Consider the following 14,304-nt stretch of genomic DNA (forward strand, 5'->3'; position numbering starts at 1 on the left):
GGGGGGCGGGGGGGTGAGCGGCTGGCGGCGGTTGGGCGGCGGCTTTTGCCTCGGTCAGGCGCAGTGGACGATTTTGGATTGGTTTCGGGCGAGGGGGATGGGAGGGATGGATGGAGGGGAGGGTGTGTGTAGATGGGGTGGATGGGTGTAATGGCATGATGGTGTGATGGTGTGATGTGGTGACGGCTTGTGGAGGGTCGTCCATCGGTCACTCGTCACGCAGGGATCACAGCCGACGACGAGCGGGCGGCGGCGGCGGAGGAGTGGCGGCAGCGGCAGTCTTCTCGATCCACCAGATGTAGATAAAGATGCAGCCGACAGCGATGGCGATGAGGAGGAGGGTGACAAGGGCGATTGAGTACTTGTTTTGGAGAAGAAAGTTGGTAAACTTCTTGTCGAGCCGCCATGGGGCGTATGAATCGCGCGGGCGGTTGGGCGGCGGGAGGTAGGGATTGGCGTTGGGATCCTTGCGACCGAGGCCGACCGGGTAGGCCTGCGCGATGTGTGCGGGGAGGAGCTCGAGTGAGATCTCGACCTTACCCGAGACCCCCTCAAAGGCCGGATGCGACATCTTGACCCACTGCTTCTTCAGCTGCTTGCCGTCTTTCATGCGGCGCGCGGAGCGCATAAAGGCCGAGAGATCGAGGTTGGCCTCACAGAGCGCGTCGTTGGCGTTGAGATAGTCCTTGTCGTAGACCTGGATCTTGAGGCGGGCGTTGGCGGTGTGCGAGCCGCCGAGGATGACCTCGTCCGAGCCAAAGACAAACCGATAGTTGAAGTTGCCCTCACCGTTTTTGGACCGGTAGTGGATGTCCGACTTTTGCGGCTTGCCCTCGTTGTACCGCATGTTGATGAAGATGTCCGACATGTTCTTGTCGCGGAGCCGGACCTTCTCGGTGTTCCACACCACAACACGCAGCTCAAACGGCTGCGGCAGGTGGGTGGCGAGCGAGACCGGCGGGTTGCGCCGCGCGTAGGCCGGCTCGAGGATGTCCACAAACATGTCCAATGCGCTCTGCACACCACGCGAGGTCGGCGAGAACAGCTTGCGCGTCTCGATCGGCTTGAGCGTCCACCTCTGCCATTTGCGCGAGAAGTACCGGTCCTCAAGGTCAAAGCTGGTCGCACCAATGAGGTCGTTGCTCGAGTACTTGTCGTAGTCCCAGATCTCGACAGACACCTCGCCTGCGCCGACCAGCATGGTGTCAAACTGGTAGCACCGCGCAAACTCGGGCGACGAGTTGGCCTTGAACCGGTGCTTGACATCGTCGATGACCTGCGTCTTGCCTGCCCCATGCCGAATGACCACGAACGGGTCGCACGAGCCCGACGAGTCGCTCGGCACAAGTCCGACTGCACGGAGGACGTAGACGCGAACAACAAACGGGCGCGGCGCGCCCATGAGCTCCGTCCGGATAGACTTGATCTTGGCAGCCGGCACCGGCTTGGTCGTCCCGTACAGCTGGTCGCTCGACGACGATGGCGACTCGTGGTAGACATCGCTGCTACTGAGCGGCGTCGACTCGTCGTCAGAGTCCTCGTCCGAGGCGAGCGACGACGAGCCCGTCATCTCGTCCGACGATGAGACGTGCGAGTCGAGCTCGGCCGGCTGTCGCCGGCGTCGCTTCTTGCGCTGGGCCTTGGTCTTGCGTCGCTTCCGGCGAGCCGCCTCTTGCTCCTCATCGTAGCTCTCCTCCTCATCGTCAGACACGTCAGAATCCTCGGTGCTACTCGACGCGCTACTCGCGGCCGAGTCGGACACGTACTCGTCGTCACCATAGTCGTCTGATGTCGACTCGTCGACGTCCGAGTAGCCCCGGACCTCGATGCCGAGCTTGATCTCGCCGACCTTGACCTTGCGGGCGCCGTAGTAGAGCGGATACGAGCGGAACGGCAGGTCGTCGAGAACAGTCTCCAGCTCGGCGTTGACAACTGGGCGTTCGTCACCGATTGACTCGCCGTCCGACGCCATGTCCTCCGGCGAGAGGTCGTCAGATGACGAGTCGAGCTTGAGCCGACGAAGCTTGGTCTCGGGCATGGTGCGGATTGGATTGCCGTCCGAGTCGTACTCGTTGGACCAGAGGAAGAGGCCCGACTGCGAGGACGAGTCGTTGTCGTCGGACTTGCCCCCTTTGCCCCTTTTCCCCTTCTTGTCCTTCTTGCCCTTCTTGCGCTTGCGCTTGCCCTTGCCCGATGCCTTCTCGCGTAGCGTCTTGTTGAGCTCGACGATTTCCTTCTTCTTCTTCCGCTCGGCCTCGACCTTGACTTTGAGCGTCTCGTTCTCGTGCTTGATGTCTTCCATCTGTTGGCGAAGGAGGCGGACGGTCTCATCGTTGGCCACCGTCGGGTCAACTGCCGACCACGAGATGTGGTACTCGGAGAGGTTGGACGAGGTCATGTCCATGCCCGATGACGAGCCGTGGCGCTTGCGCTTAGACTTGGACTTGGACTTGGACTTGGACTTGCGCCGGCGTTTGGCCTTGGCCACAATCGACTCGGAACTCGAGGGCTGCTCAGCCGAATCCGACGCCGGATAGTCACCGTCGGCATCGTACACGCTGTCATCGTCATCGACATCTGCCGAGTAGTCGGAGCCGGACGAGTGCCGCCGGCCGCGGCGTTTGCCGCGGAGCCTACGCTTTGCAGAGGCGTAGGCTTCGACTTTGACAGCGCGGGCCTGCTCGCTAGGACGGTCGACGATGAAGGGGACCCAAGCGTCGAGCGGGACGAGGGCGGCGCCGATAAAGTTGGACTTGCGGTCGTAGACGCGGACGGTGATGGAGGGCGCAAAGACGGCACGAGTGGCAACCTCAACGTCCATGGTCAAGGTCTCCAGAAAGTTGGGGTCTGTTGGCGCCGGGTGCGACGACGCCTTGGTCGTCACCATCGAGTCTGGGCTCGAAACCTGGAGCGTGGCGTGGACGCGCTTGAGCGACTTGAACATGGCATGCGAAACAAGCTCGCGACAGCCGACGACCGAGACAAACAGGCGGGCGTCGCGAAGATCCGGAATAAGCGAGCGCGGCGGCGGGTAGTCGTCGGCCTCGTGGTCGCGAAGAAGCTGGAACGAGAGCAGGAGCTGACCGCGGACGTTTTCGGGCGTGCCGTGAAAGAGGTCGTACCACGACGGCGTGGCAGCGAGGTTGCGCGAGAGTGAGTTGAGCGGGATGGTCAGATGGCCGAGAGTGTCGTCGGAGGAGAGCGCATCGTCGTCGAGAGCCTCGATGTGGAGGAGCGGCGCGAGATCGCGGTCATCGGGGAGCATAACCTTGAGCTCGAGTGTCTGGTACCAGGCCGGCGCAATGGCGCCGTCAAGGACTTTTGTCTTTGCGGCGCCGTTGCCGCAACGGGCCGAGACGTACGGGTCGATGAACTCCTCGTCCTCGTTGTCGAGCGTCGGTGCGAGGTCGCGGCCCTGGTAGACGTGGACGCGGAGGATGTGCGGGTCGAGATCGGGCTTGACAAGGTCGAAGCGCCGCGGGAAGCGGTGTTCCTTGGCCTCATCGCCGGCAGTGAGCTTGAAGAGGGCAAGGCCGGCAAAGTTGTCGCCGTCAAAGGTCGGCTCCATCGGGCGGAGATGGTGCCAGGCCGGCTTGGCCTTGCGACCGGCGGCGAGAAGGTCGTTGAGCGGGAATCGAGCAAAGGCGCGGTCGACGTAGCGAAGGACGGAGCGCTCTTGGACAACAACAAGGACGTCGGGACGGGAGCGAGCGTTGCGGGGGACGGTGACCGAGAGCGCCGGGAGCGAGGTGTAGGCGGCGGCGCGACGGTGTTTGTAGGCGATGCGCGACGAGACGACGGCCTCGTGGCCGGCACAGCGGAGCGAGATGCGCAGCTTGCCGGACGAGTCGTTGCCGAGGACCTCGAGGAGCTCGTAAACGTCGAGCCAGAGGAAGACGCCAATGGCCGGCGGCTCGGAGGCCCAGGCGATGTCCGAGACAGCGTTGACCGGGCGCGGCGCAGGAATGAGCGAGGCCGAGACCAAGAGGGCGCCAAAGTACTCGGTGGCGTAGTCCGAGTGGAAGAGCTTGGCATCCTTGAAATCGGCAAAGGTGTCGTGCGCGTCGGAAAAGCCGTACATGTACAGCCACATGGGCTTGAGCGGCTTTTCAAGGAGCGGCGCAAAGTCGATAAACTGCCGCGAGACGAGATCGTTGGACGAGAGGCGATCGCGGTCCCAGACGGCAACCTCGATGGTAGAGCACATGGTAGGGATGTTGACCGGGAGGAGGATGGCCTGGTTGTACTCGGGGCTGCGGTCCTTCTTGTGGACCTTGGTCTTCCCGCGCTGGCCGGCAAAGGCGACCGAGACAAACGAGTCGATGGATCCGATGCGATCGAGCTTGGGCAGGCCGACGGCCTTGTGGACGTTAAAGGTGAGCTGATGCGGCTCGAGGTCCATGAGCGGCGGCATGAGGACCATGGCCTGCAAGTCCTCGACCGACATGGGATCGTTGGCGTCCTCCTCGGGCGTGTTGCCGTCTCCGGTGATGGCATCTGGCAGCGGGTCGCCCGGCCCAAGCACAGCGATGCCGACCTTGAGGTAGCCCTGGAGGCCCTGGAACTTGGCGAGCTGGGTGAGGCCGATCCATGACCGCAGCTGGCCGTTGTCCTTGGCGTAGATCCAGGGAAGCGAAATGGCGTACTGACCGATGATAGCTTTGGAGCGGAACGAGTTGGCGTCCCATACCTCGAGCAAGATCGACGCGGCCTCAAACTCGGCATCGGTGAGTTTGGCGTTAAAGTGGAGGATCTCGTTCCAGGTGCAGTTGAGGGTGGCCTTGTGGGTGCTTGTGCTCTGACGGGAGGAAAAGGCAGTGACGCGGACAAACGGATCAGCCATGGCGTTGGCATCGCGAGGCTGAAGCTCGCGCGCCTCCTCCACCTTAACCACCAGCCGATACTCGACCCGACCCCGGACATCGTAGTCGTGCTTTGAGCGAGATCTGACCTTTGATCGAGAAATAGCTCTTGCATGCTTCACCTTTTTCCGTTCGGGCATAGACTCTGAGTCTTCAATAAAATGTCCAGCACGTGCACCAGTTCGGCGCCTTTTTCCAGCCCACGATCGACCTGCGCATTGCCCGTCTGTCCACCGCCGCCACTGCCACCGCCACCGGTTCCAGGCGTATTCGCTGCTGCCACGGTCCCTGCTCCACCACCTGGCGGAGCTGTGTTGACTGCTGGCGGGCCTTCAGCTCCTGCCGTGCCGCCTCCTGGTGCTCCTTGACTGGCCATGGTTGCCTAGCTCGCGACTGGCGTCAAGTGGGAGGGAACTGGCTGTTGTGTGTACCTGGCTGCTTCGGCAGTGCGGGTGTGAGAGGGCTGCCGGCGTGGGGTGGGGGGTGGGGGGTGCTGGGAATATTTTTTATAGGGTGGGACATGGGAAATGGGCGCAAGGGGGGGGGGGGGGGGGGGAAGGAGGGGGTGCAGTAGGAGCGGGGATGGGATGATGGAGTGGGATTGGGAGGGAGGGGGTGTAGGGGGGTGTAGGGGGTGTAGGGGTGGTGATGGATGCGAGAGTGAGGTGGAGGGGTGGCTGTCTTACGGCGAGATTTTCGTGGCGGGAGAATGGGGTTTGTTCGTGTACGAGGGATCGTGGACGTGAACGTGGACATGCAGTGTGTGAACGTGTTGTTGTTTGTAGTTGTATATGAGTGTATGTGTGTGCGTGTGCGTATGGGTGCGTATGGATGCGTATGGGTGCGTATGGGTGCGTGTAAGGCGGCGTGGGCGTGGGAAGGAATAATCGCATGTTAAAATGTTCGGCTTGGGCTACTGACCGCGCCGCGAGAGGCACACGGACAAAACAAGGAAGGGATAGGGCAGTGACACGTCTGTGACGGCCTGGATTCAAGCGGCAGATTGTCTTTTGCTTGCACGCGTGGGTGGGCGGGTGGGCGGGCGGGTGGGTGGGCGGGTGGGTGGCATTGGCGAGCGCATAAGTCCGGCTGGATCGGATCGGGGTGGCGGTGATTTCGTGAAGAATTGCAGAAGCTTCGCGAGCACTGATGCACGCCAGAATAAAACAGTGCGGGCGCGCGGCAGGTAGCAGACGGCGATGCGCAGTCGCACAACAACAAAGCCAAGAACAAGACCATCAAGCAAACGCACAATATCAACAAGATGATGCTCACTCCGTTTCGTTCGCACCGCGCCCGGCCGCGGAGCAACTGGCTGATCGACGGGTGGGAGCCGTTCGGCGAGCTCGGCATTGGATCGTGGGACTCGGAGTCATCGCGGCTCTCGTTTGATGTGACCGAGAAGGACGACAAGTACGAGATTGTGGCGCACGTTCCAGTTCCGCGTGACAAAGTCAAGCTCTCTGTTAAGGACGGTGTGGTGACGATCTCGGGCTCGGACTCGTCGTCGTCAACGCGTGAGGTTGACGGATACACGTGCACCTCGTCCTCGTCCTCGTCGTTTTCGCGCTCGTTCCCGCTGCCAGCCGGCATCTCGCCCGAGGCGGTGACGGCAACCCGGGCTGCTGACAACTCGGTCAAGATCGTGATCCCCAAGCCGGAGCCGGGCCAGCACGACGAGCTCGAGGACGTGACGCCGATGCCAATCGAGATCGAACAGTAAATGCTCACCAGCGTTGCAAGAGCAAAGAGTCGGGCAAGCTTGCGGCGCTCAGGCCGGAGCCGAGCCTGTACGGCGCGCCAACGGTCACCAGCCTTGCAGCCGCTTTTCGTGCTCGAGATCCAGCAGAGCTTCCCAAAGCAGCCGCAGGTGCTCGGCGATGCGAGCCATGCAAAAGATAGTGGCCGAGAGCTGGGTCACCAGTGGGGTGTCGAGCTCGGCCTTGACATGGACCGAGCCGCCGGTGTGCTGCCGGTGAACCGAAGCGACGTGGTTGAGGAGGACGGCTTCGTAGGCGGCGCGGAGCTTGGGGGCGGTCTTGGCCATGAACGAGATCAGCATTGCGGTCTCTTCGTCGTACTCGAGGCCACGCGAGAGCGAGGCGGCGAGGTCCAGATCGCGGAGGAGCTTGGCGATCGCTCGCGAGAAGACATGGGCGACGGCGCCGAGCTGCTCGTCGAGGGCGGCCAGGTACTTGACTCGCGATCGGTGGGCCTCGTCGCCAAGGCCCTTGGACGTTAGCTGGTCCATCCACTTGAGAACGTGGACAAGGTCGCGCTGGACCTCGATAACACGGTCCCAGTGCTGGCGCGGGACTGGGGTCCGCCACAGGACCGGCTCGACTTCGCTCAGGCCGAGAATGGCTTCTTGCTTTGCGATGCCGGCCCAGACCGGCTTCATCAGCGCCTTGGTCTGGGGCGACGTCGGATCAGCAATCTCGCGACGGACCGAAATGCCCTGCGGGCCATGACCCGACGACGGCTCGAGCGCCAGCTCTAGCACGCCGTCCATGAGGTCGCCGAGCGAGGCGACGGTCGCGCGCAGGGCGCCGGTCAGCCGGCTCCCGATCCAGGGGCCTGGGGCAACAAGCGTGACAGGGAGGGTGACAGCAATGCCGAGGACGGTCTGCTTGATCCGGGCCAGCGCGTAGGCCTCGTCAGAGACGTCGGGATCCTCGTTGCCAAAGGCGATGAGGGCGGCGGTAAAGGCGGAGACAAGGCCGCCGTACGAGTACTGCGGCGAGGCGCGGATGTAGCCGGAGAGGACGACCCAGGCGGCGATGAGGACAATGACCGCAGGCAAGTAGGCGCCGAGGACCACAACGACAAAGTAAGCAAAGACGGCACCGGCCACGGTGCCCTCCAGCCGCAGAAAGCTCCGCTTGAGCGAGCCGCCCACCGAAGTCTGCATGAGGAAGCAGACGGTGAGCGGAGCCCAGACGGCGTTGCGGCCAAACTCTTGGGTGAGCTCGGGGACAACGACAATGAGCGATGCGATGAGGATGCCGCCGGTCCGCCGGAGCGCAAATGCCGCCCGCGTGCCGCGCGGCGCCTTGCCCAGCACCAAATCAGCAAAGGCAGCAAGCATCGACTGGTGGTCTGTGGCCGCCGGCGCTGGATCTTCCTCGGGCTGGGTCTCGAAAACGGTGGCGAGCGCCATCGTGCGCTCGATCACGTTCCGGAGGGCGAGAATCATGGTCTGCATGTTGATCATGTCTGTTGTGGACGGGAGGTTGGCGTCGAACGAACCGCTCGAGTAGAAGATCTCCTGGCGGGCGCGAGCCATGGCGGCGACCAGCGGCTCGGCCGAGAGCTCGGCTGCCGGCGGGGCGGCCCACACGGAGAGTTCCGAGAGCATCGACGACGACCGCGACCACGAGAGCGGGAGAGCGGTGACAAAGGTCCGGGTCGCTGCGGCGAGCTCGTTGAGCGGCGCAGCTATGTACGGCCGAAAGGCCTCGAGGTAGCGGAGCTTGACAACGTCGTTGGTCAGGGTAGTCTCGAGGCATCGGAGGGTGAGAACAAGCTCATGGAAGGCCTTGAGCAGCCGACCGTAAGCCGCGGCCCGCTTGTGGCGGCCGGAATGGAGAAAGAGCGCAGGGTCCCAAGCAAGCCACGCGTGGTGCTTCTGGGCGAGCTCCATCTGCGACTCGAGGAGGACAAAGAGCGCCCGCGCCCGCTGGCGCTGGAGATCGGCCCGGAACTGGGTGCCGGACGATTGGACAAGGAACGAGTCGACAAGGGCGGTAAAGAGCGAGGCAACGGTCTGGGTTGACGCCAGCAGGATGTCGTCGAGGCGCGCGGCGTCCGAGTGCGGGAACGGGAGCGCCGCAAGTACGCCGGTGATGATGCCGAGCGTAATGGAGAAAACAACCTTGACGGCGGCGAGGTAGTCGAAGATCGGTGGCGCGGTGGCGGCCGCCGATGAGAGCGAGTGTGCAATGACCGGAACAAGGGCGATGATGATGAGAAAGTTGTCGCGGAGGAGGAACGAGGTGCCGAAGAGTGCCACCGCAAAGGCCACCATCTGAGCCCAGACGCGGGCCGGCGAGTCTGATGCCAGCAGCGCCAGCGGAATGAACTGGGTGATGAGCGCGACAGCGGCGCCAACAGCGGCGCCGATGATGCCAAGCGCGCCCGAGCGCAGCGTCTGGGCCAGCGACGCGTTGACGATGATGACCGCAAAGACCGGGATGAGGAAGGGGGCGGCCACAATCTGACGGATGGGCTCCCACGACGCCGCCAGGCCTGCCGCCGCCACTGCCGCGCCCATGCGGAGGCTCCATACCATAGCCCGGACAAACGGCCGGGTGAGCGGGCGACGGCGAGGCGGCGGCGAGCGGATGAGTGATCGGGCCAACATGGCTTGCCGCTGCGAACCGCTTCCGTCGCCAGCTTGAGTCTCCGACATGACCTGTCCTCGGCCCTCGCTCAGCTCATCTAATTCGGGCGGAACCATAAGCGGCGAGTCGAAGACCGGAACCTTGAACTGGCCGCTCATGGAGAGGTGACGCATGCCCGCAGGAGCACTCGCCGGCGGGAGCTCACCGTGGGTCATCTTGAGCGCATTGTCGGACGAGGAGTTTGCCGACAACAAGTTGTTGCCATTCATGTTAATGGCATGATGTGGGTTGTCGTGGATGATCGTGTTTGAGCTGTCCGATGACGATTCATAGTACGACGAATCGCCAGAAAAAGTGGCCAAATCAATCGCTGCATGCAAGCCGGGCGTCGCCGGCACGCCTCTCTGGCTGGCCACGTGGCTGACTGTTTCGAGCTCGTTTGAGTAGTATGATGACCTCAGCGTGTTTTCACCCGAGTTGCTTGTAGAAGAGACACTCGACATGACTCACACCGAGTTTGGTGCAAGTACTACCAGTTTCTACACTCTTTCTTGCCTCTGCCGGCGTCGAGTGTCTGTCCCGTCCAGCGCAGCGCTTGATGTCGCCAGCGATCGATCGGCCGGCGATCGATCGGCCGCTGGTCGATGAGCCGGCGATGGTGATGATGATGACGATGGGTGTGTTTGGTTGACAGTGGCAGTCTGCTGTGGCTGGCTATGGAGAGGAGGGGCGAGTGGTCTCGGCGTCGGCGACCCAGGTGATGATGTCGAGCGGATCAAGGCGACGATACGGGTTGGCGGTTGGTCGCGGGGCAAGGTCAAGCCAGGTCTCGACGAGATCGGCCGGTTCGAGGCCGAGCCAGCTGGCGGCGAGGGCGCGAGTGTCTGCGGCCGGCACGCCGTCGGCACCACCTTCGGTAGGGGCGCGAACCATGAGCGAGACGGCGCGGATGCGGCGGCCCGGCGCGATGTCGCGGGCCTCGATGCTGACGAGGACAAGCGAGTCGGGCATGGCGGCGAGGGCGGAGGCAAGGCCGTCCAGCTGTGGAGGAGAGGCAGCGTAGAGGAGGATGGGTGGAGCAGCAGCGGTGGCAAAGGCGGAGCGGGCGTTACGGGCGAGACGTCGACGCCGAGGTCGAGGACGGTGACGGCGGGCTTGCCGTCGTCAGCGCCGTCGTTGAGCCCGCGAAAGTCGTCGACGCCGGGCGAGCGATGAAGAAAGAGGTCGAGATCGTAAGGGGTGAGGGCGGCGAGGCCGGCTGGGCGGTGGCTGAAGACGGCCAGCCGCGAGAAGAGAGCTCCTCCAACGGTGGGGAAGACGTTTCCGGAGAAGAGGCGGCTTGTGGCCGCGGTTCGTGGCACGAGCTGGACGCCGTCGTCGGTGAGCAGTTGCGAGGCGGCCGGGACCCGGATGCGGAGCGCGGTCTCGAGGCCCGGCGCGTGCGGGACGCCGATCTCGTACCGCAGCGGTAGCGCGATGCGTCCAGAAAAGGCGAGGCGGGCGACGACAGAGATGCCTGACGGGACCTCAAAGGCGCGGAGGAGATAGAGCTCGCCGTTCTCCACGGCGACTTGCTTCGCGCCATCGAGCGGCATGGGCACTGCGAGCCAGGTCGGCGCACAAAAGATGAGCCAAAGCACGCCGAGCGTGGCGCCGACTACCATGGCGGCTGCCGTCGCCAGCGTTTCCAGCTGCCGGCTGCGAATCATGCCGTCCGGCAGCGAGAGGTGGAGGAAGAAGAGAGCGAGGGAGGCTGCAGCGAGGCCGAGAGCAACCACGTGGTCTTCGCGAGCATCCAGCCGGACGATGGCGACGAGAACGAGTCCGCCGAGGACAGCGCTAACGAGGGCAGCGACGCCTCCGCGGAGGACTGGAAGCGGGATTGGGCTGAGATCTCGCGGCGGCTGTAGGTGGCGAATGCTCTGGCCAGCGCCGAGCTCGGCGTCAAAGATTAGGACGTCGTCGTCGGCCTTGAGCTTGTGCTTGGGCCGGCGGATGGCCCATGCGTAGCGGAAGCAGCAGCGCGCGGCAAGGGCGGGGCCGAGGGTTGCGGCGAGGACAACGATGGCAAAGGCGGCGCCGCTCATGATCCAGTACCACTTGCCGAGCTGCGGCTTGAAGAGGTAGGCGCCCGAGGCCGGGGCCACGTAGTTGACGATGGTCGACTCGAGGTTGAGGGCGTCGAGGACTACGAGCATGCCGGCGGCAGATGTGGCAAGGGCATGCGAGACGACGGAGCGGACGCCCGGCGGTGGCGGCGGGAGCGGCGGCAGGGCGGACCGAGTCAGAGTGATCTCGACGGCGAGGCCCGCGAGCGGCTGCAAGACGAGCTCGACGGCGACGCTGTGGCGGAAGCGCGAGAGTTGGTGGCGGATGACAGGCCCGCCTACGATGCGGACCCGGACAGCGAGGTCGTCGTCGGCAGGCAGGTCCCATGCCTGGGGCAGGGCCAGATCAACGAGCTCGGTCCGCACGATTGGCAGCGGATTGACGACGACGACGTAGAGGGTGACTGAGGCTTCGGAGCCCGGCGGTGGGAGGCGCGAGGCCGCGTTGGCAATGGGGTCCCAGGCTGCGGCGTCCGGGCTTGAGGAGAGCGGAGTGTCGGGGCGAGGACGGCGAGGGAGGCGCGAGAAGCGGCGAGGATGTCAGCGGCGCGATTGGCGTAGTCTGCGGCGACAGCTGGGCGGCACGTACCCGTGATGGCGTCGTGGTGGGCGAGGATGGATGCAGAGCGGCGGATGGCGGCCGCATTGGAGGGGAGCGCGGCGGGGGCGTGAACGGCGAGCAGGGCGTCGGCGGCGGCGAGGGCAGCCCAGGCTTGAGCGATGGCGGCCTTGAGGCTCGCCCGGGTAGTATAGGTTCCGGACCAGTGCTCCAGCGCCTGGTCCGAGTAGGTCATGTAGTCCGAGTCGCGCGGGCGGCGGGCGAGCGGACGCGATGTGGCGTCGGCCACAGCTCGCATGTACGCGGGAATGGTCGAGTAGCCAAAGGTGAAGCCATCGAGGGCCGCCGGCGAGCCAGGGCGGGCGAGCTCTGCGAGGAGGGCGTCCATCACGGTGTAGAGCTGAGGCGTGGTGTATCGAAAGTCGTCGCCGTACATCAGGAGAAGGTGTGGGGTTGGATGAGCGGCAGCGCGGTGACGGGCGAGGCCGGCCAGCTCGGCGGCCTTGGCCACGACTTGGTCTGAGTCTTCGAGATCAAAGGCAACGTTGGCCTTTTCAAAGTCAAAGCCAGGCGGCGAGGAGTAGTGATCAAAGAGAAGGGAGACCGGGAGGTCGCCCCAGACAAAGTCGAGGCTGGCGTTATCAATGACAGCCTTCTTCTCGGAGCGCGGGACGCGGTTGATGATGGCGCCGTCCCAGTTGAGGGCCTTGGCGAGGACCGGAAGTGATGCAGCGTGACCAAAGGGATCAATCTGGTACCCGTAAACGCCGCTCTTCCTCCAAGCCAGGGCAGCGCCAGAAGGACACTGCAGCGAGTCGAGATAGGTTGCTCCGTTGCGGTAGTTGGCAGCATGGACGGCCAGCGGGACGAGAGCCTCGTCGGCCATGACCCAACCCGCGCCAACGATGGCCATGGCCTCACTCTCCACCGCCTGACACAGTTTGCCAAGGTGATGGCTGTCGCTCACTTGCAGGGCATGAGCCAGAAAGGTGATGGAGGACATAGTGAAGGTTCTCCGAGGCGATGATGACGATGATGACGATGATGATTGAAACTTTGCAAAGAGAGGTCATTTGCATGCACTTTGTCAGCCGAGCCAGGAGAGGTCAAGATGGAGAGCTCCAAGGCCCTTGCCACGACGTTGTTGAGGATGTGGTCGGTGGTGGTCAGGCACTCGCTGTGGGTGACGAGCCAGCCAGCGTCCATATGAGAGTGAGGTACAATATGAACATGCACAGCATGGATACACACCATGCATGCCATGCCAATGACCATAATGGCAGTCGTAAAGGTAGTCATAATGGTGGGACTCGTCATGGCGTGGAGTGCGGAGACGTGGGCGTGAGCGTGGGTGGGTGCTGGCAGGGGGGGGGAGGGTGGGGATCAGTCACTCGGGCGCGATGGGGGTGGGGTGGGGGGGGATGTGAGGGATGGGAAATGAACAATCTGGGGTGGCGATGGGTGGTCTGGGGTGGCGATGGGCGGTCTGGGGTGGCGATGGGCAATCTGGGGTGGCGATGGGCGATCTGGGGTGGTGATGGGTATGGGTGTGGGCGATCAGGGAGGGGGATGGGTGTGGGCGATCGGGGAGGGATGGGGGATGGGCGATCGGGGAGTGGGATGGGGGATGGGCGATCGGGGAGGTATACGGGTGTGGGCAATCGGAGGGTGGGGATCGTCAGGTTTCATCCCTCTTTCCTCTCCTTTCCCTTTCCGTCGTATCACTATCACTTTATCTCGCCGATACACAGCATTGTGATCCGGTTGATCCCCTCTTTTGCGGCGACCCGCCTGCTCGCACTCGGCTCGTAGCTCGCTATCGCCAAGCCCTAGCTGTATCCCATCAGCATTAGCCATACTTTAGTACTATAACAACGATTTTATTTGATTTCTAGAGTCATATCTGCCTTATCCCTCCCATGCGTCGTCCATCAGTCCCTCACTCATGTCCGACGGGATCGATCTCTCTCCGCGACCGCAAGTGACGACAGCGACGACGAGGCAGGTCACGTACAAGGCCCAGGCCACCACCTGACTCAATCCCACCACACATGGACCCTCCCGCCAAGGTGCAGAAGTCGTCTTCCACGTATGCATCCACAGCCATCCCCCATACGCCCTCTCCCCCCCACTCTCCGTCTCGCCATTCCCCCCCCCCCCCCCCCTCTCCCCGTCACCTCGGCCGGCCCAAGCCCAACCCCGTCCGCCCCAATACTACCGATTCCGGTGTCGATTCTACGACCTTTATATATATATATATATATATATATATATATATATATATATATATATATATATATATATATATATATATATATATATATATATATATATATATATATATATATATATATATATATATATATATATATATATATATATATATATATATATATATATATATATATATATATATATATATATATATATAT

The 14,304-nt window shown here is 62.8% G+C and overlaps 3 protein-coding genes across 3 annotated transcripts in view; 1 reads left to right on the top strand and 2 right to left on the bottom strand.

The window, feature by feature from the left end:
• The window catches only part of AMSG_12039 (uncharacterized protein), a gene marked incomplete at both ends in the record, with an annotated part of 7,550 nt that extends 2,469 nt beyond the window's left edge, over nt 1-5,081 (bottom strand). The window contains 2 exons of the mRNA XM_013901116.1: nt 238-4,946; nt 5,035-5,081. Of these exons, the coding sequence (XP_013756570.1) occupies nt 238-4,946; nt 5,035-5,081 (4,756 nt within the window). The remainder of the gene's footprint in view (nt 1-237; nt 4,947-5,034) is intronic.
• An 838-nt stretch (nt 5,082-5,919) lies between these two features.
• On the top strand, nt 5,920-6,613 carry AMSG_07089 (uncharacterized protein). Its single transcript, XM_013901095.1, has one exon. The coding sequence runs from the start codon at nt 6,127-6,129 to the stop codon at nt 6,583-6,585; it is 459 nt and encodes a 152-aa protein (XP_013756549.1). The 5' UTR covers nt 5,920-6,126; the 3' UTR covers nt 6,586-6,613.
• Nucleotides 6,614-6,669: 56 nt separating this feature from the next.
• On the bottom strand, nt 6,670-12,875 carry AMSG_12040 (uncharacterized protein; the record flags this gene model as incomplete). The annotated part of the gene is made up of 4 exons (XM_013901117.1): nt 6,670-9,575; nt 9,991-10,246; nt 10,318-11,777; nt 11,903-12,875. 4 exons carry the CDS (start codon nt 12,873-12,875, stop codon nt 6,670-6,672), a joined length of 5,595 nt encoding a protein of 1,864 aa, XP_013756571.1.
• Between the last annotated feature and the right edge of the window lie 1,429 nt (nt 12,876-14,304).

Source organism: Thecamonas trahens (genome assembly GCF_000142905.1).
Source record: "Thecamonas trahens ATCC 50062 unplaced genomic scaffold supercont1.32, whole genome shotgun sequence".
NCBI classification, from domain to species: Eukaryota; order Apusomonadida; family Apusomonadidae; genus Thecamonas; species Thecamonas trahens.